General features: G+C 36.5%; 1 protein-coding gene across 1 annotated transcript in view; it reads left to right on the top strand.

The window, feature by feature from the left end:
• SLC26A7 (solute carrier family 26 member 7) overlaps positions 1-26,956 on the top strand; it is a 71,422-nt gene that overhangs the window by 24,832 nt on the left and 19,634 nt on the right. Inside the window, exons 4-10 of the mRNA XM_075140632.1 lie at positions 5,311-5,475; positions 12,430-12,582; positions 13,985-14,067; positions 15,663-15,810; positions 17,915-18,028; positions 21,063-21,140; positions 22,626-22,721. Coding sequence (XP_074996733.1) covers positions 5,311-5,475; positions 12,430-12,582; positions 13,985-14,067; positions 15,663-15,810; positions 17,915-18,028; positions 21,063-21,140; positions 22,626-22,721 — 837 coding nt within the window. The remainder of the gene's footprint in view (positions 1-5,310; positions 5,476-12,429; positions 12,583-13,984; positions 14,068-15,662; positions 15,811-17,914; positions 18,029-21,062; positions 21,141-22,625; positions 22,722-26,956) is intronic.

The following is a 26,956-nucleotide window of genomic DNA, read 5'->3' as shown; positions in this document are numbered from 1 at the left end:
AATGAGAAATAGCTGGTTATCGTATTCCAGTCTTCTACATTTTTACTGGTTAGTTTTTCAGCTACTGTATTTTAATAACTTACATATAATTCATTGCTGATGTACAGTACTGGAAATAAAAAATGTTTCTAGTTATCAGGAGAACAAATTTACATGGTCTATTTTCAGTTTGCTTAATAATGAAGGAGCACATTTGAATATGAAGTGTATTTTTGTAAGGCTAATATTCTTGTCCAAAGCTTTGTTTCCCTGTGGGGAAAATTATGCTGCACTATTCTATGTTATACATAGTTTTTCATGAGGTACAAACATGAGTCTTTATTATACAGTGATAATCAGGAAAAGAGTTCATTTTTCTTTCACAGTGGAAATAACTTCTTGCAGGCTCATATTCTGTATCTTGAAAAGTCCAGCTAGGCTGGATAGGAGTCCTGGTTCCCACAATTACAGTACAGCATGCTACGTGTTAGTCCCGAAAGACCACAGAAAGAAGTCTCTTTCAGGTCCTGGAGTGAGGAAAGCTCACTCCACACACCATCAGAAGCTACCAAACACTCTCAAGCCACCCACAATGAACTTAAGAGCTGCAATTCAAAAGACCAAAAGCTACCAACTATAATGTCTATTGAAAGAGGCTGAGAAGAGTCAGCTGAACTGTCAGTGTCAGTCAAGCTGAACTGTCCGTGTCTGACTGTTGTCTCCAGACGGTCCATAGATGTCTTCACTTTTGCAACCTCCAATTTTGAGATAACCAATACAACATACTAAATGAGAGGCTCACAGTCTGTACTGTTTCCTTCCAAGAGATATTCCCCATGGCTGACCTCATCTTCTTAGCCCATGCAGCAAATGATCAGAAAGAGTACCACCACTTTTTTTTCAGTTTAACGGTGAAAAAAAGCTGCACCTTCCAGAATGTGGAGTTTTGAGGGGTTTAAAATTCATTCTCCAAAACTGAATTCATGCAGCAGGTAACGTGATATCAGCCTTTCAATTACTGTGGACCGAAAGTTTGAGATTAGTGATTTCCAAAGAGCTGTTACGTGATAAAAATTTTTACTGGCCATAACGTTAGATTGACTACACAGAGAGAGTGGAATTTTAACAATAATAAACTAAGCGCGTTGTCATGGGAAGAAAGTATTGTAAGTGGACAAGAACCAAAAGGGCTTGAATTAATGAACATAGAGGGCTTTGCTTTTTGCAATTACTCCTTTCTCTTCTCCTGGCTAAATCCCCATTCTTTTCTTCTACTTGTCAGAGTAAAATTATGGAGCCGTAGAGACAACTGCAAGAAAAAGTTCCCTTTGTGTTATCTTTCTTCCAGTCAGAACTTTAGTTTTCACTTTTTTTCTATAATTTTTTTTTTTTTTAGAAATCCCACCTTCCACCACTTCTGTCTAATTACTTGGTTTTATAACTTGTTTCCATGATCTTTTCTCCTTTACTGCGCATTAACTCAAGGCTGCTTTCCTTCACTTTCTCCTGTTTTTTTTTCCTTTCTCTGACAGCTTCTGATTTCATTCATGTGAATTTAATCAAGAATGTATACCTGGTGAAAGCAAAATTCATCTCAAGAAAGTTTACTTCTTAATGAGTCTTTTTACATGGTGTGATGCACTGAAAAAGCTGCACAAAGAAACTAGAGCCATGTGTCTTTCAAACCATTTTTGTTACTGTGATTGTTCTGATTGTTTTCTCTCTGAAATATTCCTTCATCCCCAAAGAACTAAATTTTGAAAAATGAAAAATTCTGGAGACAATCCTAAAATATGTGAAAATTTTGTTCCTTTTACAGTTTAAGAAAAGCCCAGTATTAGTATAAATAATGAAAAGAGAAACCTATTTGCCTTTGGCATTTTTTTTTATTTTATTTTTTTCTGCTCTGACACTTCACTGTCAGTTTTGCCTGTAGCTTGTCTGAATCAAGAGGGAAGAAAAATCATACAATATATCAAAAAATAAGATGAGAAACCTGCAAAAATGAGCATCACGAACACAGCGAAGATAAAGTAGATTATTAGAAATTTCTTTAAGAATATTGATCTTTCTACATTTTGGTTATTGCTGAGTGGGTGAAAGATTTTATGACATAATGCAATGTGATGCAATTGTGTGCTGTTAGCTCAGCTTAGTTTCAAACGGTGTTTGTCCAAAAAAGCAGTCAAGCTATATGCCTGTTGCCCAGCATGGAGGGTTAACTGGAGAGTTGATCTGGGCCTGTATAAATGCTAAAAATTTTAAGTATATCTGTCAAGAAAACTCACATGCAACTAGATTGGGAGGCTTGTTTCAAAACAACTTTTTGCCCCCTCTTAATATAAGCAGTTTCTGTACATTACTCACGTTGTAAAGACAACAGGAGTTTCCCATACCAGCTTATGCTGAAAATTACACCCTCCTCCCTGGATGTTTTTTGTTATGGTTGCTTCATTGTTAGTCCTTCACCGTGGAAGATATATGGATGCACATTACATTTATTTAACTATAATGTAAATAAAGAGCAGGATGTACATTGTGATGAAGCATTGCCGTTGTTTCTGGAAGTCCTGAGCTACCTTCTGCATTAAGAGACGGGGGACCAAACGTAGGCTGCTGCTTGTTTAGCTGAGCGGCTAGAGAAATTGTTTCCCTGAAACCATACTCATGGTTTGGATGTATTTTACATAACCCACGGTTATAAATAAACAATAAAAAGTATGTTTGAAATGTGACCTTTTAGTTACTACCTGTGAAGCATCCCCCTAAAATGCTGAAGATTTAAAGTAAAAAAATTAAAATAAAGAAAAAAAAAGTAAATATGAGAGTGATGCTGAAGTTGTTAAGTTCTACAATCATGGCACCATTTTCCTGCAATTCACAGTAGTAACTTTCTGTGAAATGCTAATATTAACTAATATTTCTCTCTGATATTATGTAGTTCACAGAATTGTCTCTGTGCCTTTGATTCTACAGCTAAATAAACATCCATCTCATTCTCTGGAAACTAAGCTATTACACTGTTAGAAATTTCACATCCATACAATACAAACTGATCTTAGAAAACAAAAAAAAAATCACTAGGGAAGGGAAAATTTAATTCTTATTGAACTTTGCTACTGTGAACAATGTTTTAAATATATGAATAGGCACACTGTTAAAACAAACAGCTAAACAAAATATTTGAAGTTAGTAATTATTGGTTTTAGGCCTGACTAACTAAATTACTACTCACTGAGGATATAACAACAATTATCATTATTGGGGTCCAATCTTGAATGGCAATCAATGTTCTGATTGTTCGTAGTACAGAGCTGTCTGCATCCTATTAGTGGGAAATAGAAAAAAAAAATCTCAGCTTTAATCTCTCAGATGGAAGAGGAAATTGCTCACTAGAGGTTTTTGTGGTAAATTAAAAGCTACTCACTTTGATATTTTCGTTTCTTTTGTGCTATTGTACTCATAGCTCACTGCATACAGGTGGGATTTCTGGTGAAAAAATAAATGGTGTTCAGGCGTAAAGAATGATAACATTTGGAAATGTGTCTTTTAGCATCAGAACAAAACAAAATAAAGCAAAGGAGGCTTTGATATATTCCAAAAGGATGATATTTAGTATGGTAAACACAAAATAATCCTCTTGGAAAGTACCATTACAAACAACTCTGTGCCAAGAGCATGTAACTTTTCAGGCAGAAGAACAGCAAATGCAAAAGATTATAGAAGTAAGAAACTGCTTTTTTATCTAATGAATCTGCAGAACTCTTCGTAAGGGGAAAAAATTTAAATGTAACTTAATATCTTAATATGGATCAGAAGAGGATTAAGTGTTATGTTAACCACAGTAGCATCTGTAGCATTGTACGTAACAACCTTGTTCAAAGAATTAAGAGCTGTCAGATCTCATTCTTCAGAGGAAAAGATTGATTGCAGTCTGGCATAAGGGGAAAAAACAGAGTAGTACACAATAATACTTTGGGTATTTGTCCTATATTCCTACAAAGTATCTACAATTGTTGTAGATTCAACTGTAGTCCAGATTCCTGGATTAGTGGGGAATATTATACTTTCATTATATGCCTGTACTCTGAAATAACTTCTTGTCCTGGTTTCGTCTGGAACCAGGACACTTCTGTAAAAGTAGTAATAAAGCTGAAATAATCTTCAAGGTCAAATATAGCTGAGCCAAAGTCTACTCTTTTTTTCTAGCAGAGAAATCCAGTTCGTATATGGGATTGTGTTTATGAAATTGGATGTTGCATTTTTCTTCCTGTTTTAAATTTTCTGATTGTATATGCATATTCTACTTTAAGTTAGTTCAAGTATTTCTCAGATGCACAGGACATAGATTTTAAAGTTCTCTAAAATAGTTTACTTTTACTATAAGTTTATGAAGTCTGTTCATACAGAACACATAACTGTATAAACATCCTTGTTTCTCTGTAAAGAAGATAAGTATTTTTATATCCTCCATCATCTGAAGCAACTTCTTTTGCTCCCTTACCTGAATACCTGCAAAACCAGAAACCTCAACACATGAAGCTGATGCTGATGTAATTAAAGGTAGTGGACTGGCGATATTTGATGTATTTGATATTATGATATTGTAGCATGACAGCACCAAATATCACGGTATATTGAACGGTACGTGCAGGGTCAGTGGGATATCAGGAGGCTAAGGATCTGCCAGAGGAGCAAAGCAGTTGTGTGACTGTGTGGGAAGGGAAATCTGATGGCACAGCAGCCTGGGGCAGGGCAGGGCTCCACAGGATGACGGAGCTCTCACCGTGGGACTCATCTCTCCCTAGTTTTAGCACCTAATAAATTTGGTAGCTGTTGAAAATACTAATGTTGGGAATCCTGATATCGACATGTTGGCAATCGGTAAGCTGGACCAAGATAACGGCCCTTTGCCTACTCAGGCTGAATAGCAGCGGAGCAGGAATGAGTCTTAGCACCACCCTCACCTTTTGAGTTGCTTTACTTCATGTTGCTGTGCTGAGTTGATGTTTTTATAGTGTTTATTGTGCTCACGTATTTGAGTGGGAGAGAATACTAAGCATTGCATGAAGACAGTTTCTCTGAGTCCGCTTTTGTTACTGAATTAATGTTAGAGTCTGGGAAACTAGTGATGTGAGTAAGATAATCCAGGTAAAACCACAGAGCTTCAGTGGGTTCCATCTTCAGCTATAGTCGTCCTTCAAAGGACTTTTGCTTTTTATCTTTATCTCATTTATCTTATAGTTTATTAAAAGGACCCTGGCTCATTGTCCTATCATCAGGAAGCTGCATTTTATTATGATCATTGATACTCATGCCTTTGCCTTTTAGGTAGCGATGTTTATGCTGCAGCTGGGCAGTGCCACTTTCTTGTTAACAGAACCAGTGATAAGCGCGATGACAACAGGAGCAGCTACACACGTTGTGACTTCACAAGTGAAGTATCTGCTGGGAATGAAAATGCCGTATATATCGGGACCACTGGGATTTTTTCATGTGAGTTCAGTAAAAGAGATGGGTTATTCCATTAGCTACCATTTTCTTAAATAACTATGCTATTTGGTTATATATAAACATAAGAAATTTGTTATGCATGCGTGTGAATGAACAGAAGATATAACACCAAAACCTTCATCTTGCTAGGTCTGTTTGTAAGAACAGACTAGGAAAACTTGATGAAGAATTAGCAGGAATGGGTCTTATTTTGAAAGGATACAGTAATCAATATAAAATATGTGTATTACAGCATCAATAACTCCATTTATTATCCTGACCAATTACACACTTGTACAGGGAGGTTAACTCTTTCTGGATCGGCATGTGGGAGAGATATATCCAAATATCATTCTAAACATATTTTCTTCATATTTTGCTCAATGAAACCTGACCATCATTGTGATAAAAGGAAAATGACCCATGATTTGTGGATCTCCTATGCAAAAATTACTCTAGATATGTTACTTATTGCTTTATGCTTTGCCATAAACACAGCAAGTGTACAGCTTTAAGGTAATTTTTATAAAAAGCATACATCCTTTTATACAGTATCACGGTTACTCCCTTTGAAAAATAGATGTTGTTGGCCGAAACCTTAAAGGGCAAATTCGTATAATCTTATTGCATAAAAGATATGAGAACATATTCTTTATGGTAACTTATTCCAGCAAACTCTGAGTTTAGCTGCTGTGAGCATAATCTGTTGGCAGAAGCGTTACTAGTATTACAATAGTATCTGTCAAAATGATATTTTGCTCACAATAAAACTTTATTTACTTGCTGAGGTGATATTTACATTGCACTGATAGCCATAAATGAATTGATGGAGTGAGGCTAGACAAAGTGAGGCTTCATCTAGTTAGCCACTACATTTGGACACCTTGTTTAAAAGCACTGACTATATCTTCTTGCAGTGCTCTGCTTTTTATTTTCTCCTATTATTTTGGGAAATTTGTCAATGTGAACTCTGTGACAAGATGTTGCTTTTTAGAATGCTATTTTGTAGTATTTTATAAATTTGATAACAGTTCATATGGATAATCCATTGGTAGTTTTTTACAGGATCTATTTATTAATGAGAATTAGGGGCACGCCACAGACACAAGTAATTTATCTTGTAGGGACATAACTAAAAGTGTCATAGCCATTTTTATGAGTAGTCAGTTGGCCTGTGAGACTATTACAAATGATTCATCATATATTAAAATATTTTTTAATTCTTTAAAAGCCTTTTCATAAATACTTCTTAACATAAAATGTGACTAGCCTCTTTTTCATGGTGTTTCCATGGAGACTATACTTACATATAGGAATATTGTCATTTTGTAGAGATGACAGGTGTTAAGTACCACAGCCAAGACATAATCAAAACATACATTATGAGCAATAATAAAGAACAGCAGTGATACAAAGAAATATTTCCACGTTGGTGTGCTGATGATATCATAAGTGAGATCATTCAAATGCTTTGAAAGAAATCTATTCCCTTATCCCTTGTATTTTTTAATGTATCTGAAACAAGTTCTTTGCCCTTCACTTCACTTTTGAAATAAATCCCCTTTGAACATTTTCCAAAGAAAAATTTTCCTGATTTTTTTAAGGTTCTGAATTGCTCTGTAGAATTGTGTGGAAACAAATGAACAAACAAAAAACCCTCTGTACAACTTAAAAGAATAATAAAAAAGTCTCCATATTCATAAGGGACAATTTTAGCATACAAATATTTTAAAAGGTTTCTGGTATCTGTTCAGACTTATGGGTTGCTTTAAGAAGGTCCAGTATCTCAGTCAGAAGCACCAGATTTAGATTTTAACAATCTTTTTTTCTGTGATGGTAGTTTTTTATGAAAATTATACTGATTAGATATATGTTAGTGTGCACATGTAACTAGAGCGTGAAAGGCAAATTTGACATGTTGCTCAGGACATGTTCTTTACTCCAAATTCTTGAAACCCGAAGATTTTTTGGTATTTTTGCTTACATTTTTTTTCTTTCTCCACTCCAAAACACCTCCCACTCACAAAGCCGATTGCTTTGCCCTAGGCAGCCTTTGGGCTGGCAAAGCAAGAATAAGAATGTTTAATAAAGTGTGATAGGAGAGTTGAAAGTAAAGCAAGCCAGTGAAATGGATTCTTTATAACAAGTGAGGTCATGATTAAATATGTAAAAACGAGCTTTGTATGTGGAGAACAAATCTACTACACTGGCATTGAGCCTATGGGATTTTTGTGTTTACACATAGTTTATGTAATTTATTAAATTTCATTTTCCCTGTACATGGTTTGTAACACTGCAATAGAGCTGCACATTGCAGCATCAATTGGTATTTTGCAAATGGGAAAGGCAAGGTGAAGGTGAAGAAGAAAAATGGTGAGGGAAGACTACATGTGAGATCTAATTTTTACAAGGGACAAGAAAAGTGTCATCAAGTTTTACTTAGTATCTGAAAACAGAAAAACATATCTATGTTTGCCCTTTATCCGTGTGTAGATATATTTATCCTTCCACAAGTTTCTGAGAAAATGCAACACCGCAAAATGAGCCCCTGCAATGTAACAAACCTACTTTGCAAAAGGAGTTTGTGGTTGTGTTGCAAGTTTGTTGCAAAATCCTTGTGGTTGTGCTGCAATTAGCTGAAAAAACCTTCATGTTCCTACTATCAGTCCTTTTTTTTCCTTTTTTTTCCAGTTTGTTCTCTATACAGTTCATAATAGTCACCTGTACTTTTTTTCCCCACAGTTACCTGTACTTTTTCCCCCAACAAATTCTTTTGTTTGTTTCAGCCTCTATACTCATTTTAGAACTAATTTTTTGGGTTTTCATGTATACGTTAAAAAAAAAGGACTCAGAGGATTTCATTATTACATCAGAATACACATTTTTCTAAAATATAAACCATTATAATATTCATTATTATCCTATGAAAGTATGTGAAAATATAGTGGAACTCAAAGCCATTAATTTCCCATGAGAATAGTGTCATTCAGTGTCTGTACATATGTGTGTGCAAAGTAAGAATATTGCTTTTTTAACTTATATGCATATTTACATCAATTGCCAAAACGTTCACTGATTCCTCATAATATTGCCAGATTATTTCCATTAAAAATTTTTACACAAAAGTAGCAATAAAAATAAAAAACAAGAGGCAAACAGCTCAATTAATATATTATTGTCATATTTTAAAATTTTGTTAATTATGCAATGACACAAAAAATTGCTTTGTACACTGCAATATCAAACTAAACTCTGCTACAGAATTTCTAAATTATTTCAGTAAGTGCATCATGAATATATGTAAAATACTGAATTCATAATGATGTTTGTGATGAAAACATTTATAAATATTTCTTTTGAATCAGATGTCAGTGCTGTTACAAACTTGAGCTTTAGGTGCTTACATTTACGATTTACACTTTCACCTCGGATGAGTAGAGTAACTGACTGGACAGCATGAACTGTATAGTATAGAGAGATAGCTATAGTATATGTTAACCACATTCATGTTAAGAGGCACATACTCTTTTTTTCTGAAGAGCCTGTGAGTGGTTTGTGAAATCGTCTCCTCGCTTTGCCGGTCATACCATGAAATGGGTGTTTTTAGGTTTTCAGAAAATGGGTACCCGGGAACAGACTAGTCAGTGGAAGCTCTTTAGTCTGTTGTAGTAATTGATTTAATATTTATGTATTACTGCCAGAATTGTTTCAGTGTACTACAGGCACTTCGGGGATAGGGCTGTTCATGCTACTGAACTCATATGAGCTATGAAGCATCTGTAGTCCCATTCTTTTTCATTTATTGGCTGATGTACTGAAGGGTACGATTTGAAGAGAAACACCAAAGAATACACTGGGCAGTTCATATAAAGTGTTTGTTGCAAAATCTGAAAAAGCTATGACAAAGGTCTAAAAGATTTGGCCATATATTTTAAAAATTAAATGGAAGCTTCTTTTTCAGTCAATTTGTAAAGAAAGACAGAAATTCTAAAAGCCTATGCATATTTCTTTGTAATCCTTCATTAAAATTATATTTATTCACCCAACCTTATGTCTCACTTTGGCTAGGAAAATTAAATTCAATGCCATAAACACAGATAGCTAATGCTGACACTTTGAAAGACACCATTCATTTCAAAATACGCCCACATCTCTTTGACTTCGACAATTAGGAATCAATCCATTTCTTCCCTTTTCTTACCACTTCCCCTTAGATCTAGCTCAGCCTTTGGTGAGTCTGTGGGCACAGTTTGCAATATAGTTTTCCAGATTGCCTCCTTTTGTCCTAATTAAACACAGCTTCTGCTTGGGCACTGCACAAGTCCTGTGCTCTCTTGAAAATGCATTCTTGGAAAATTATGGGTACAGAGACTAGTCCCAAACCACTCAAGACACAATCCACGTTGTCTGATTACAGTGGGCAATATGCGGTTAAAAACTGTAGTTTCATTACCATTCTTCAGATTTATAAAATATATGGATCATATTATTTAACAAGTTGATTTTAAAATGTTTTCCTGGGTTCTGAGAAATATTTGTGCTGGGTTATACTGTGCATCCTTAATCAAAAGTCCAAGGGCTAAATTTCAAAGGACTGGGCTAAATTTTCCTGTTTATGCGGAAAATTACATTTTGTCTTTTTTTTTCTGCAACCTTTTTAGAGGTCTTTTAATTGTTTTTTTTTTCCCCTTTACAGATTATGAAAATATTCTTAGAAAGGGTGAAAAAGGAAAAATCAGAAAGTTATTTGTAATTTACTCATTCTTCAAAATCAGCATCATCTCTTCAAGGAGTGACAGAATCAGAATAGTGGAAAAAATTGTATCATCGTATTGACCACCTTTCTGCTAGAACAGGGTTCTTTCCTAAGATAATTTTTTTAGTACTTTTTCCTGTCCAATATAAATATATGTATTTAAGCTCCAAACTGTCAAACCTTATCAGCATTATACATATATTTGAGAATAGGTTCTCTGGGGCAGAAAATTATTAATCTTTATTTTGATAAAACTACAAGTGTCGCTTTTCATTTATTTTAGTGGTCATCTTAGTTGTTGCCAGAGAAAACACCTTTTTTATATTATTATTTCAAGCCTCAGTTGCTTGATTTTATTATCCTTAATGCTGTGGTTTAAAAAGATGCTACTTGTGATACAGTCTAAATCTATATCCTAGATTTTAACTTCTGTTCTCTAAATGATTTACATTTCAGGCTACACAACAATTCCCAGAATATAAATGCAAAATTCAAGGGGTTGAGCCTACCTTGTTTTTTTCCCCTGCAGCTTTAGTAAGCATGTGTATTATATCCATTTTCATGCCTTTTTGCTCCTCCAGGCAATAGACTATTGCTTTTATTCATGAGGCCTGAAAATAACTTGTGATAGGGATCTGATTATTTTTTTGTTTATGGGGACAGAAGTTCCTTCTAATTTTCTTCAGCCCTTCTAACCATTCCAGTAAACTTGTGAATTTTTTCATTACTTTCTGTTAATCTGTAATGATACGGATTTAAGCCTCATTTTCTGGACTCTCAAATTCAGACTAGAACTGAAATAACGGTTCACTGATAACTGTGTCATCTGTGCTGGTGTGAAGGCAACTGCATTCTTCTGAGTCTGTTATTTACAACATTGTATTCTTCATCAGAGATCCCTGTTACTCATCACCATTGGTCATTTCATTCCTATTCCATATTTCTATTCCACGTGTTCCTTATATTCAGCACCATATTTCCTTTCTTCATCATAAACCCAACTATATTGTTCTAACCATGTTTTACAGCATGTTGCACCACGCCTTCACCTTTGAAAAGCTGAGGGCCTCCCATTTGCACCTCCATAGCTCTGCTCCAGTCTCCTCTTTCTCTTTTAACACTGCAGTCTGCCTGTCACGTGCAGTGATGTAGCCATTCCCCAACATCCCAGAGCCCGCTGCAGCAGAACTTTGAACCTCGTGGTCCAGCGTGCCCCACCCCTCGCACCCTTGCACCTGCAATTCCCGCACCTCGCCAAGGAGAGTTTCCCCTGGAAAGCAGTTGCCACTGATGTGTGAATCACCCCTTCTTCCCCTACACCCTTTTTACCTCTTGTTTTGCTGCTTTTAAGTTGTAAGTTTATGCTAGGGAAAGAAACAGGGCTTAGTAGATAATATTAGTTATTTAACTAGCCATTAACATACGTACACAAAGCTTGACAGCTAATTAGTGTGTGCAGCATCAGGACCTGATCAAAGCATGCAGCATGGAGCACTGTTTGTGTGATGGGCAAGAGCAACCAACAGGGAGATTGAGTGCGCCCTGCTGAAGCTATACAGTTACTCTGGAAAAGTATTTGGATGTATCCTTCGTGCACTGGAGAGGATGCCCTGAAGAGGACGTTCTTCTGGGAAGATGCCTGTTGCTTCTCTTTCCATCCAGCCACTACTGCATTTTTCTTTCCCTTTTTGTTCTTCCTCTCTCTCCTTCTCTTTCCCCCTCCTTTCTGTCTTTTAAAACTTTTCCTCAGAAGTAACTTTTACTGTTAGAGTTGATGGATGTTATGAGCTATGGACACTGCAAATAAATCTTTGTGCGTGTAGGCTTCTCAACATGTTTGTGCAACACTCATTTATCTCACTGAATTTAATGAGACTGAATAAGAAAAAGATACATATCACATTTACTGGAATTTTCTTGCTTGTTTCTACCAATAGAAATTTGTAAATTCATAAACAAATATTCACTACATTTTTTGAGTTTTCAAACGTCCACAGTATTTTAACAATAGTAAATTGGTGATTTTCTTCCTTGCAAAATCTTAAGTGTAGGCCAGTTTGTCAGATGACTCAGCTCCTGTAGTATTGATTCAGCTCTCACAGATTATTTGAGATGTCTGAAGTTGTGTAGAATATGCCATAGCATGTGACCCAAAATAATATATTTTTTGATCTGTGATTGTTACTTGCCTTTCACTGTAGATTTATGCCTACGTATTTGAGAATATCAGATCAGTTCAGCTGGAGGCTTTACTTCTCTCCTTGCTGAGCATTGTGGTGCTTGTTCTTGTTAAAGAACTGAATGAGAAATTTCAGAGAAACATTAAAGTTGTTCTTCCCATCGATCTAGTTTTGGTAAGTACAAAATCAAACATCAGACTTTTTGCTTTAGTGGTTTTAGCTTTCAGTGGTTCAACTAATCTGTTGAAGTTTACTGTGTTGTCTATAGTTACCCACAGCCACACCTGCCACTTATTAAATGGATAGCTAATTTTCATGGCCGTATGTTAAATATAAGAACAGGAAATAGTTTGGCTAAATAATTAAGAAAGAAGTGACATACGTTCCCAATTTGTATAATATTTTTCATGTGTTTACTAGTTTTTACATAATCACAAGAACATGAAGCCTAGAATGCTAAAGTGTAAGAAGTTTGAAATAGAAAATGAAAAGTAACGGGCACATTGTAACTCCAGGCAAGTCTTGTGCTGGGTAGTTGTGGCTTAGATGTTGCTTGTTATTTATCTGCAACAAAGTTAAATACCTAAGCTATTGCTCTCTGTAATTTTACTTACAGTTTTCCTTTCACACAGCATACGCTAAATTGAAATTAGCTATTGCATTGTAAATCCCTGCTTTAAGGATTAAGCTATAAATAACCAGCACCAGGACAGAAGATTTCTGTTTTTCTCTAGACCTCTAAAAGAAAATTAAAAAAAAATGAAGGGCAGGATCATCACAATTACTCTTCTTTTGCTGGAAAAAGTTATTTACAGAAGAATAATTTTTCTTGGGCAAAATGCTGGAAAAGAAGGTAGTGTGGTTCTGGTCCCTGCTCTAAGATCTGTTTCTGTGTTGCTTTTTAAACAATACTGGATAAAATGTACCAGCAAACTGAGCATCACGGACTAGAACCTGTGCCTGCTCTATTGGGATTTGTGTGTCCATCTCATAAAAAGTACGGGAAGTGAGCCTGAACATCCTCAGGCCAAACTTTCCACTCCCTCCGCAACGTTTATACCTGCAGGAAAAGAAATATAAGAGGCAGCCACATCTTCTGCTGTGTTTTATGCAGAAGTCGATACTGCCAGTTTGGATTAGATGTACTCGGAGAACATTAGCTGAATCAGACCACTCAGGAGTACCTAAATTATGAGTTATTTTAAGCTGCTCATGTGAATGGCAGCGCTCTGGGGGGAGTGCTGCATAGAGGCAGTTTGGACACTGATTGGCAAGATTCCTGAGGCTTTACAGAGACTTGTACAGATCCCTTTCATTAACATAGAGTGTCCAAACTCCACCATAGTCCTTCTTCAGCCATCTTTTCTAAATTCATTATTGTGTCCAGATCTTAGTTTCTTTTGAGTCTTTTCCACATTTGCAAAAATTTTCGTAATAATACTTCCCTGTCTTACTGGACTGATCTAAGGATAAATGCATGAACACTGTCATGTGCTGAGGTATGGCAATAATAGGGACCATGTGAGAAGCTAAAAGCAATAGAAACATAACATCTTCTTCTGTGTTGAATCAACAGATAATTGCTACATCCGTTGCCTGCTACTATGCTGATATGGAATACGTCTATGGGCTAGAAGTTGTGGGACATATTCCTGAAGGGTAATGTGTTTTTTATTATCTTGTGGCTTTTAAATATGTTTACTTCTGAGAACAGTCTCTGAAGAGGTCAAAGTAGTTTTCTGAAATAAGAAATGGCAAAAATCTATTATGTTCATTTCCAACCTCCTCAAAGACTCACAATTCAACCCCGTGTTAACAAGGTATATCTGTATAGATATCATTGTAAAAATGCAGACTTTCTTGTACATTTTCACAGCTTTTTCACTACTTTGTGGAATAAAAAGTAGGTACTAAGTACCTGATGATGGCTGATGGATGTATGACAGGAGGTCAGAGCACTCTTTACAAGATTATTGCAACCTTTGAGGGTTGCCTTGGGTTATTGTAGCAGAAAGTACTTGCAATGAGATAAGGCTTGTAGATTACTAGGCTTCGTTCTTCTCCACTCACTTACATAGTAATTTTAGAAAATGTGGTTTCAGAGGGAATGTAAAGGATTTAGATATGCTTAATCTAGAAAAGAGCATTCTGACTACAGATAGTGATACATTTTTCTCCATGATCTTGAAGAGAAGGAAAAGAAAATATTCAGTATAATTAGCTGGAAAGAGAAATTAGATTAGATGTCAGAGAGAATGTTCAAACTTTAAGGGTTGGTAAGGAATAGCACAGCTGTTGTGTAATCTGCCTTTTGGAAATTGCAGGGTTTCCCTAAATTTCACAAAGTACAAGTCCAAGACAGCATGAGTGCATGTGTGGCAGCTTGCGCTCATAGAAATAAATTAAGGGAAGTCACCGAGAAAGACAATTGTTTTTAAGTATTTAGGGCATGCTATTACACGTTACGTGTCTGAGATTAAACAGGGCTAAGTGTGCCCTTTTGATATGTGTTATGAACAGCTAAACTGTATTTGTGCAGCTCTAATCAGGAGCTTATTTTCTGTCTAACCTCACAGGAGAAGATTCTGTAGTGTTGAAAAACATAAACAGAAGCCTGGATCATTCCTATATATTTTTAGGCACTTACCTGCCTTGTCAGTGGAGAGCGTTAGAAACCTTCAGAGCACGGTTTGGCTCTCAGGCGGTGTGAGTTGTGCTCTGGAAAGACTGCAGTCTTTTCATGGAGTACAGAGACAATCTGGGGTGATTCGCTTCTTAACTGAGGCATTTCATTGCAGTCACCATTACAAGGTCTCTATTAGATGGAATGAATGTCCATACTGTCCATATCCTACAGGAATACTGAATTGTTTAAAAGGTTTAAACTTCACAGGAAAGCCAACTATAAAAAAGAAGAAAATATACAGTAGTTTCTTTTACTGAGCATTAGGGAATGGTTGCTGATTTTATCTGTCAGTGGGGGATCTAATTTATAAGGATCCCTTCATAATTTCTGAAATTGAAGTTTACAAATGGAATACTCCATCTGAAAATGTTTCATCTTCCTGTACAAATTCTCTCCTGCAGTCTCCCACAGATCTTATCAATCTAAAATATTGAAAAATGTCACCTTACAAGTATTAAAAAAATCAGCTGTGCATGCAAAGATTATTTCTCTTGTATTTTCATGAATTGTAGGTATATCAAGGTTATGTTCCAGGCTTTGCAAAAAGGGCTGTCTTTATTTTTTATAGGTTACCATCACCGAAAACACCACCCATGAACGTCCTGCCTGAAGTAATCACTGAAGCTTTTGGAGTGGCACTGGTTGGTTATGTAGCATCACTAGCTCTTGCCAAAGCCTCTGCTAAAAAGTTTAAATACACTGTGGATGATAACCAGGTAAAGCTTTTTCTCCTTACCGTCAGTAAGTCTTGAAATTGCTTCACCATTCTGGAAACGTATTGTAGATGAACGGCCAGTAAGAAAGGGTGAGTTCCATACAGCATCCTGAGGCCTTCCAGTGCTTAGAGTAAAACCGAACTCTAGTCCAAATCAGCTCTGCAGAAAGTTGGTTGAGCTGCTTCTTTGGGGGAAACACATCCTCCAGGACAATCTCATAATACTGCATTTGGTGCAGCCAGCAACCAATTTGGGTGTTAATGCATTTTTCCAGTGTTCTACGACAATACAGCTTCTCCTCTGGCAGCTGAGCTCTTAAAGACCAGCTAAGATGTTAAATCAGCCACTGATTAATGAAACAAAGCAGTTCTAAAAATAAACTAGACATTTATAGCCCCAGGACAGATCTGATATTATAAAATGAAGCTTATGCAAAGTAGAAGTCTCATCTGAAATAAAGGTTTATTTGTATAAAAGAAGCAGAGTGGGTTCAGACAGTGCTGCCAAATTTGCAGCTATAGGAGCTTTCTGTGCAGAGTTGTACTTCACAGTGGGCAAGCTTAAGTAAGAATTGGATGTTTACTTTCTCATCTACCCCACTGCTGGTCATGGTGAGTGGGTAACTCCAAGCCAACTGGAAATCTGTGGAGACAATTATTCAAGCACTGTAATAAGAAACACTCTATTTTAAATAACTGGCAATAGTGCTGTGTGATGAAAATGCTACCTCCACTTTTGTTGGAAGTCGTTTGGGATAAATGACATAAGGTTGAATGAAGAACAGTTGGTTTTGCAGCTGGAGGTCTATTTGAACACGCTATCTAGACAGGTCAGTCTTGCTATGTCAGTGCATGTGTTTTACCACTCTTTGTGTCATCGGACAATATGGTGGGAATGTTCTTGTCTACTCAGGTCTCTAAAAATTTTTTCAGAATGAATACATTGTGCCGTGAATTTCTGTTGATGCTGCAGAGCCGTGTTTTCTAGGGAACAGAGGGAAAATGCTTTGCGCTTGATACAAGTCAGGCTTCAGGGCAGTATGCTGGATTGTCTCAAGAGCACAGCAACCTATATGTCTTTCTGCACCTTTGGAAAACTTGTAGCTTACACAGCTTAATTACTGAGGTGTTGGAAACTATGTGTATGTCTGCACTGAAACATGGAGAAGAAGAGCAAAACCTCCATGAGAACAAAGGCTACAGTGGCAGTGGGGTGGTGTAGCTGTGTTACACTGAGGGGCCAGGCACAGGGCTCTGCATGGTACCATGTGGGTGTGCAAGGTTGCCTGGGGAGCTTTAAGGTGGTGCTGTCCTGTGCTGTGAAGACAAACTTATGATCAGGTGTTGCCCTGTCTGGATACAATGCTATTTGTGTCCTAAGCAATTCTAGACTTTCTATTGAGGTCTTTTCTTAGACAGTGCCCTCAGGAGATGAATGAGCTCCTTATAGTCTGGGGAAGAAGACTGATGCTAGGTGGCCAAGTTAGGGTGCTTTCTTAGAAAACACTGTTCAGCTCAGACTGTAGATACAAGATGGCTTCCCCACTTTTTCTTCTATAAATCTTTGTTCAGACATGTCTGCATTTTGACTGTGAATAAACACCAAGTATTATTTGTAATGAAAGACAGCATGCAGATAATATTGCTACCATACTTCACTTTCACTAAAGCATGCTCTAAAAGAAAAAAAATCAGTGGCTGTCTTTTTCCAGTAGAGTCATAAGCCAGAAACAACCTGGACACGGTCCAGATCCCACTACTTGAGAATCTGGCCTGTTAAAAAGCAGATGTGGATCAAGACGTAAATATTTTGGCTGAATTTCATCTTCAAAACTTAGCAATGCCATTTATTCTGTGAACAAAATGTGCCTCCTGCTTTTGATGAATCTGGTTCAGCAGCCCTATCATTCAAATTAGTTTTGAGTTGTGAGAAGATATATTATTGGGAGATCTTTTATCATGTACATATGTGATTTTTCTTTCCTCAAAAATATGGCCATCCTTTGTCATTGCTAATATTTACATAGGGGACTCCTTTGTTGGCAAGAAGCATTGAAATGACAGAACAATAGGAAAAAAACATATTCTATTTAACAACTTTGCAGGAATTTTTGGCTCATGGCCTCAGCAACGTGATTCCTTCATTTTTCTTTTGCATACCAAGTGCTGCAGCGATGGGACGGACGGCACTTTTATACAGTACGGGCGCCAAAACACAGGTAATGGGTTAGACTGAAGTACGTAGGAGAATTAAGGCTATGATACTGCTCGCTGGAACTTGTACTGATTTACCCATTGTATTTCCCTATTCTCCTTTTTCCTCTGTCCTGGGAAATGACTCTGCTCTGCCATTGTTAACAATCGGCATGAAATTTCATCTGATCAGCAACTGTCTTACTAGAAAAGCTGATGGTTCCACTTACTCATTTTTACCCATTTAATTCAATATAAAATCTAAAGTCTATGGCAGTAAGGAGGTCAGGAGTTGTGTTTTCAGCCTGCAGGAAACTACACACAAGCCCTTTCAGTTTTATGTGAATTTGTTAGCACTGTAACAAAAGTGCCCTCTAATGGTGTTTAATGGATTTAATGGTACAGGCTAAGCTGAAGTTTTAGAAAAAAATCGGATTTAATTTAGTACTTCTATCTGATTTTCAAAATAAAGTGAAAATAACCTTAAGACCTGCTCCTAAAAAACCCAAGCAATCTCCCAACTTGTGCCTTGAGACATGGTGTACGTGTCTGCCCTCAGTATACATTGAGCCACAGAGATGACATTCAGATTTTTGAGGACTTTTTGGGCTATTTCCTACTGTTGGAAACCAACCCCAGAAGTTCTTATTCCAGTAGCTCAGAAAAGAGGGAACTGCAATTGATGAAAATGATAATTGTGACCCTGTAAGGCTGTTACCTGTCCAAACCATGCCCCTGAACAAGAGAGGTAGCAAACTGCTGATCTGTGACCTTTGCACCACGTGGGCCACCGCAGCCGGAACACCCCTAGGGCAGCCCCCTAAGCACTGCCTCTCCCTCCTTCCTCTGAAACTCAAGGGTCCATCAGTAGCATCCTGCCATATAAATGTTATGTCCTTTGAAATTTGTTGCTATTGTCTTTTTATCACTGTTGCTCTTGCCTGTGTAAAGGACATTAATTACAAGGAAAAGGGTAACGAGGTACAAAGGACAAGGCTAAGTACAGTCTATAGGTGCTGTTTCTTCTTGACCATCTCTTGCAATTATTTCTCATGCAGATACCACAATACTAAGAAATGATACAGGGCTTTATTTCAAAACTCTACAAGTTAATTACTTGCTAATTAGCCTACACAGTACTCTGAATGCAATTAATTATAATGAATAATTTATCCAATAATAATCTTTGAAAGCATTTATATGCAAATAGTTTAGCTACTACTTTGCTATTAGCTATTTCATATCTTTGAGTTGGATTCAATGTCATACTACGTGCCCTCATCAGACGTCCTCTTCTGTTACCTGTTCACGTATTGTCTGTACAATTTGCAGTTGTACTGCATCATGGCTTTTCCAAGGAAGCTTTAAGGTAACCTGAAGACCTATACCTGAAGACCTATAACCTGAAGGCATTTAGGGTATCTGAGCACTTTAGGTCTAGTATATGTAGGCAAAGACCCTAATAGAAGGTTATTCAATATACGAAATGGAAAAAGAAACCACCATAGTTTGATTTCAAGGTAGGAAGTACATGGTAAAAATAACAACTCTTTGTTTTATCCATTGGTTTCACAATATAGCAGAGCCTGCATCCAAAAGTTATAGTGTGGCCAGGGGTTAGCACTATGAGAGTACTTTAATAAAAATAAAATTCTCTTTCCTGCCTTCTCTTTTGGAAAACAATACATCCACATAATCCTCTACTTTTGAGGCTGACTAGGCAGAATGAAGGGATGAGAAGAACATCACTAATAAATGTTGGTCAGATCATAGGCAAAAAGAAGAGGGAGGGGTTGCTTTGACTACATAGAGAGAAGTCAGTTTACTTTGGCATATGTTATGAAAGAAATGCAAAGAGCCTTTTAGGGGCTCAGAGCAGTCCTTTTTTCTCCAACGACTATACCCGGGGTTCAGTGATGTCATTTATTCTTCAGTGATATCTTTTCCCGGGAGAAAACAGAAGTGAGGGACTGTATCATGGGCTAGAAGTATCCTTTAAATAGAATCAACACTTTTTTTTTTTGCTTTTTGGGAAGGCAGAAAGAGGGAGAAGTTCCTTGTGATTTTACTAGCAGGTTTTGTGTCCCTTTTTTCTGTAAACACTCTGTCTATCCTTCTTGATGATATTTTTAAGTACACCATGGCTTTAATTTTCTAGTGTTTTAACAACTTGTCTGGTTTTGTTTTTAACAACTTGTCTCTTAAAATGAAACCTAATTATTTTAGTAAAGAAACATATTATCAATGTAAAAATAAAGTGAGCATCTGTCTACTTATCGTCAAAAACCTTCTGTGAATCTGGACTGTATCTTAATGAGACCAGAAGTACTCTACTTTGTGAGCAGTCAGAGTGGAGTAGGAGACCGCAATTTTACTGTAGTTTTCCATCAGATTAATATAATACTGTGAAGAAACATATAATTCTTAGACCATATATTTGTCTGGATTCATGTCACCTGCGTTAATTATAATTTTTAATATATAAAAAAAATTCTTCCTACATTTTCTGAAGTAAAGTCCACTGATATTAACATGAAATCATTGGGGGTTTTTGACTTAACACAATAGTTTCCTTTTAGTGTTGATCCCAGTAAAAAAAGTTACAAACCTCTTGTGCAAAAATGACAACACAGTTCTCCATGTACAATTTTTGCTCAGTGCTATGACAGATCTGTTATTTAGTGCAACATAGGGTGCATGGCTATAAATATGTTGCAGAATGACAGTGGGTGCTGTGAAACTTCTGGGATGAGATATTGCACACACACGCTCCATTTAATAACCGAGTGTGTAAGCGATGCCGTGGTCTGTGTCTGTGTGCTGTCAGCAGGGTCAAGCACAAATGTTGAGATCTCTCACTATGTTTTCACTGTAGTTGGCTGAAGGTAATCATCAGAGATTAAAACTGAAATTATATGCACCTGCAATCCATAGGTACATTAATAGCTAATCTTCAACATCTCATTCTTGACTTTGTCTACAATATTTGATAATTTCCACACATTTAAATATTTTTTTTTGTTAGACTGAATGATCTGCTTTTCTTGTTTATTGTTTTAGGTGGCTTGCCTTATCTCTTGCGCATTAATTCTTGTGGTGATCTATGCAATTGGACCTATGCTGTACTGGTTGCCTATGGTAGGGTACTTATTTTCTTTTTTAAAGATTATGTAAAACATTTTCTAATGACTTAATTTATTTCAGAAAAAGATAGTACTACCTCTAAAACAGCTCTATTTAATTTCAATGGGAGAAAGAATAGTAAGGGCACAGCAAGTCTCAAAATCATAAAATACAGAGGTGACAACGTAATACATATAGATTTTACACAAATATATAGTTGCATATATAGGCTATCACATAAGTATATAAGAAAGTATTTCCCTTTTACTTACTTTTGGCATGTAGTTTATGAAAAATATACATTCAGATCGCTGTGGATTTGTAAATTGACAAAGTGTGGTAGAAATTAATGAAGATCCACAATTTTTCTCCAGTTATGAATATGATGTATGACTTTGCTTTTCAAATAAATTTGACACAAATGACTGTAGATAGTGATCTAAGCTTAATTACAGGAAGATTATGAGGTGTTCTTATATCTCTGTCATGGAATACATCTTCTACGCTAAGACTCTGTAAAGCAACGTGGTGTGTTTTCACATAAGCTATATCTAGCTTTTGATATTACAAATTAATAGTTACTTTTAACAAGAGACATGTCAAAGATGCAAAATACAGCTCCAAATTATCCATAATTCTGCCATGTTTGTACATGAAATTTTAACTCAACTGTGTTTTAAATTTACTTTGTGCTATTGTTTACAAAGTGTCACATGAAGGTTCTCACTTTTCAAACACAGATCTTCTTATAGCTTATTTTAACCATGCAAAGTAAGGACACTTGAAGAGGGGTACATAATATGTCTTTTTTCTTACTATACTGCTTTCGTCCCTTCATTTTTTTATATGGTTTATATGTAAATTTTGACTGGTTTCCTGTAGGCTTTTTTCCCCATATTTTAAAAAAAAACTTTTCGTATGTTGCTTTCTTGATATTTTATTTCTTTTCTACTATGCTTTTTCAGCCCTCCCCACCTATGCACTGCAAGTCCATCACTTTGTACTCCATCATTTTTGGCTCCAGATGATTTCTTCATCCATCTCCTCCTCCTTTCTGATTTTGAGAACAACAAATTATTTTGTTTGCCTCAAAGTTAATGGATTTTTTGTTCTAGAGGCCTTCTCTAGGTGGTGAAGAAGGTGAAGAAGGGGAACTAAAATTCTTCACTGTGTAGAAGTTGAGTCCTGATTTGCTTCGGAGTCTCCCAGACTATGGCAGAATGTATTTGGTCTGGTGACACTTGGAGAGTCTTGGGAAGTCCTGAAGCTTCTGTCATTTTTTCTCACAATTAGGTGGCCTATAGATTGCCTTCAGGGGAAAAAAAATGGTTTTGATACTGTTAAGTTTGTGTCACAAGGACACCTGTGCTTGTCCCATTTTTGAAACACTAACTTCATTTTTTTGATAATTTAATTACAATATTGACTGCTAAATTGAAGAAAGAGCATTGTTTTCACTACCAATTCTGTAAATGGCTTTTGTTTTTTATTTCTTTACAGTGTGTGCTAGCAAGCATTATTGTTGTGGGCTTGAAGGGGATGCTAATGCAGTTCCGTGATTTAAAAAAATATTGGAATGTGGATAAAATAGACTGGGTAAGTGAAACTTAATCTAAGGAGGTTTTCCTGAGACCCTTTAACAAATACCTGCTAAATAAACTTTAATAGTTCTACGGTCCTAGAAGAGAGAAGTGCAAGCCATTATTATTAGGGTTTTTGTGTACTATCGACTTATTTTCTATCTCAGAATAACATCATCTGTAATGTCAATTGTATTAAAAAAATGGAATTTTAGCAAATGATAAAGAATCAAACCTAATTTAATGCTAAAAGATGTGTATACAGACAGATCAGGTTAATCTGAGCAGATGTGTGTCTAATTTTGTGTATTTTCTCTGGCTGGTTAGCACGCTTTTCTTATTGTAGTATTATCAAAGAGATTCTGGTATCTTTGTCCTCTGGGCATATGGAATGACCGTACAGGACAAACAGAACTGGAAACACTAGAGATGCAGAAAGATACATGTCATAGGGTGCTGTAGGTAAATTGGCTTGACTCTTTCAGATTTTGCAAACAGAATATCTATTGTTTGATCATAATGAAAGATTCTGCAGTATGAGAGGAGGAATACATCAGAAAAAGCAGATAGATGGAAAGAGTCATAGCACAAAAATCTAGTTTAATGCAAAGTCTGAATAGTCTGACATTTGCATAGAATTCCTAGCAAATATTAAAGATGAGTCGATGTTTAGGAAGACTTCTAGATTTCTCTTCTGTAGGAGTTTTTGAATGTATTGGTAAAGCCTCTAACCGTTTACATAAATACATATTGACATCCCATAAAGCTTTTGCAGCTTCTGTTTATGCAGTTTCAGTTAACAAATATTCAGAAAGGTATTTTGGCTATATCCTTCTCCTCTGTGGTGGGAGATATAGGTTACTGGAGGTAATACTGGACTTTGTTGAACTCACCAGTGATTTAGTATTTACAGCAGTAATAGTAAGTATAGACTTAATAAAACATTTTTTATAGAGTACTGGATTTCAGTATGGAAAGCAAAGCTGAGTAAACAATAAGTTTGGCTATGTGAGATTTTTCACATTTTGTCACAGTTATTTTTTTTGTATCATCCAGAAGAAAAGCTCTATCTTTCATGAAATCTTATGTTCCTCAAGCAGCAAAATTCTGAAAATATTTTCTACCACTTATACTGTATTTGGTCTTCAGCTTAACCTAGATTTCCAGTGTCCCAAGGGGTGGATGATGTGTATCAAGAATTATTTTGGGGACAGTGGACTTGAGAAAACTGGTAGCTATGGGAGAGAGATATAGCTTCTCTATCAGTGCACTGAGGTAATAAGTAGTTAAGTTTTTCAGCAGGATATTCTGGAAGCTCAGTACTCTTGATGCTCTTCATAGATCAACTAGCCTAATTGATTTTTGCTTTTGTGGTTTTGGCAGAAAAGGATGGGTGAGTAGTTAGTTATTACATCTCTGACATCTGTCATTATTTCTAAGAAAGGTTATAGACAGGGAGAGTTTGCTGGTTTATCTTTTTGACTGGACATACTTTAACAATGATTTATCTTCAAGTAGTTGTACCATCAGTCCTTAGCCTGAAAGGGTAAATCATCTTGCTTTAAATAGCATCATCTAAAGTAAGGCTATAAAAGTTGATCTTACATTGATGCCTGGTCTGAGGAGCCCCACCAAGCCCAGTGATTTGAGTAACTACACTGGTGTTGATTTTGGCCTGAAAAGATCCACCCCAGCAATTGACAGCACATTGGAAATGAATCAGTGCCATTACCCAGGTTATTCAAAGTGGTTTGAAGATAGAAACTCTAAAAAATACATTTGGAAATAATTAGCAGCTGTCCTTTCTGGAACTGATTCTTTGAAGGGCATGCGTCATGTAACATAGAAGTCAGGTTTGTTATGCTTATAGGTCTGGCAAATGAGAGTGCATGGAAACAGAATATTATGGCTTTTGTTACCTTGTTCCTTTGCACTTCTTTAAGCTTCTCATTGAACACAAACAGGCTGAGTAATATTTATTTGTTGATTAGTTCTTTATAAAACATAATCCTGTTGAATGTAAAAGGTACAGCTTGAAAGGTACGAGCTCATCAGTTGAGCTTGATGATCTTCATGGGTCCCTTCCAATTCATGATATTCTGTGAGTCTATGACATCTCTCCTTTCAGCCATGGATTGCTTTTTCCTGCAGATTTAATGTTTAGGAGCAGCTGAGTTCAAAGGAGCAGCTAGGCTGACAGACCTAAGTAGCTAGTACTAAATATTATCAGCTGAATATTATTACATATATTTATTTCAGTTTTCTTTAAACTTGTTTTTTATCAACCCGCAGGAATATTCTGTTTTTACATCCCACCTCTCAAATCACATTCAATTTCTTTCCAGCTAGAACCCCACTGCCCTTATTCCAAAGAGCCCTTTCCTGCCATTCACAGCACTCATATGAACTTCAAAGGTCTCTTGCTTCAGTTAAGGTCTTCTGTCAGTCCCTACACCTTCTTGGATGACTTCAGTAATTTCAGATCAATAATGGCTCTATTCCACTATATATGTAAATACATAACTATATGCATAACAGTATTTGTTCTCCCTCTGCTGTCTTCATCTTTTGGCTGTTTCCAAGGTGTTGATTCCTGTGTTATCTGTGTTTTGTACATTAACCTGAGAACGATTTGTCTTGAATTTTTTGCCTACTTTTGGGGAACTACCAGGAAGCTGATCTGGAATCCTTCTGTAAGTGTATCTCACTCTCCAGGTCCTCAGATCAAAAGTTGATTTCCATATCCTTCCTGCAAGCCTAATTTCTTATGCAGGACTAACTTCCCTTTTTTATTCTCCAGCTTGACAGTGCACTTCCCTAGTACCAATAAAAAGGCCAGTGAAGTTCTTGTTAACTCTTGTTTTTAAGGCTGAGCATCCCAGATGAGCTGCAGCCATTTAAACTAGGCAAAGACTACTGCCTGGTAATAGACTGCTGAAGAAAAATGTTCTTTTTGCCGTTAACAGTTGGATTTGAAATTGACAAAAGATGAGGAAAAAGTATCTCAGAAGATGACCCTCCAAGTGAAAAATGACAATAGAATTGTCACGAATTAATTACGTAACAGGGATTTGGGGTATTCAACAGACAAATACTATAGCATTTAAAGAGAAAAAAATGTTAAAAATTGTACAAATGACTTTGCCAGGAAATGACCACAGCTGAGGCAGAGCTGAGTTGTATACCTGACTTGTAAAGCAGAAAGAATGGCAACAATTTATGGTAAAAATTACACATTCCCTCCATGGTGCTGTGATGGGAGAAGTAGTTATGGATGTATGAATTGTAAGTGTATGCACATATATTAATATATAAGGATGTAAGGAATGCTACTAATTCAGAAATTAAAGTAGATCCAACAAGGAGGTTCTCACTTTTGACAAGTGTCCTCCAAGATCTTGCCAGTGTGAGTTTCTAAGACAAGGAGCCGCCACTCTGTCAATCTATTTTGTCAAAATAGACTGGAGTAGGGGGCCCAGAGAGGATGTTCCATGGAATTTTGGAGCTCACTGGTGCAATTTCATGTATTTTTAGAACTTTTTAATATATTATCCCCAGGAGGGAGATGGACTTTTAGATTTGTTCATGTATTCATCACATAGGGGCCCTGATTCATGAGAAAGCACTGAGGGCTTTGCTATATAAACAATTTTCCAAAGAGTAGGAAGGCATCTCTTCTATGATGATGATTTTACACGAAGGCTTCCAGCTTTGGACATCCTAGGGAGATTTTCTATCCTTCCCACATTAGTGAATATGCTACCCTGAGTTATATTAGTTTTGCTGTAGTTAGTCTCAATGGGGTGGGAAGGAATTTACAAATGCTTAATCTATTGAAAGTGTGATTACCATATAAATTCTTTTTAAAGAATAATATTTATATCAGTCCATCTGTCTCCAGGGCAGTCTGTGCAAACAAATACCTTCTCAACCGTTGTGTGTGGAATGCTTGTGAAAAAATATATTAAAGAACTACCATATCACTTTACTATTAAGCAGTTCCTGTTTTATGGCTGGAATGGTCTTCACTTCCGCACTTGAATCGTAAGTTTTGATGAAGGGTGCCCTCAGGACATATGCAAGCATCAGTCATTTGTCTGCAGAAGGTCGTGGGAGCATGGGCATGCTACGCAGCCTCCCTGGAGCCAGAGCCTCCTCCTGGACTCCAGTATCTTCTCTGCCAAGGCACCTGCTGAATGAACAGGACTTTAATAGGATTCTTCTTCTGGCTACATGCTGGTGACTGCAGCA

The sequence above is a fragment of the Calonectris borealis genome, chromosome 2 (genome assembly GCF_964195595.1).
Source record: "Calonectris borealis chromosome 2, bCalBor7.hap1.2, whole genome shotgun sequence".
Taxonomy (NCBI): domain Eukaryota; kingdom Metazoa; phylum Chordata; class Aves; order Procellariiformes; family Procellariidae; genus Calonectris; species Calonectris borealis.
Note: the sequence above shows the minus strand (reverse complement) of the source record. Positions and strands in the feature narration are given on the sequence as shown.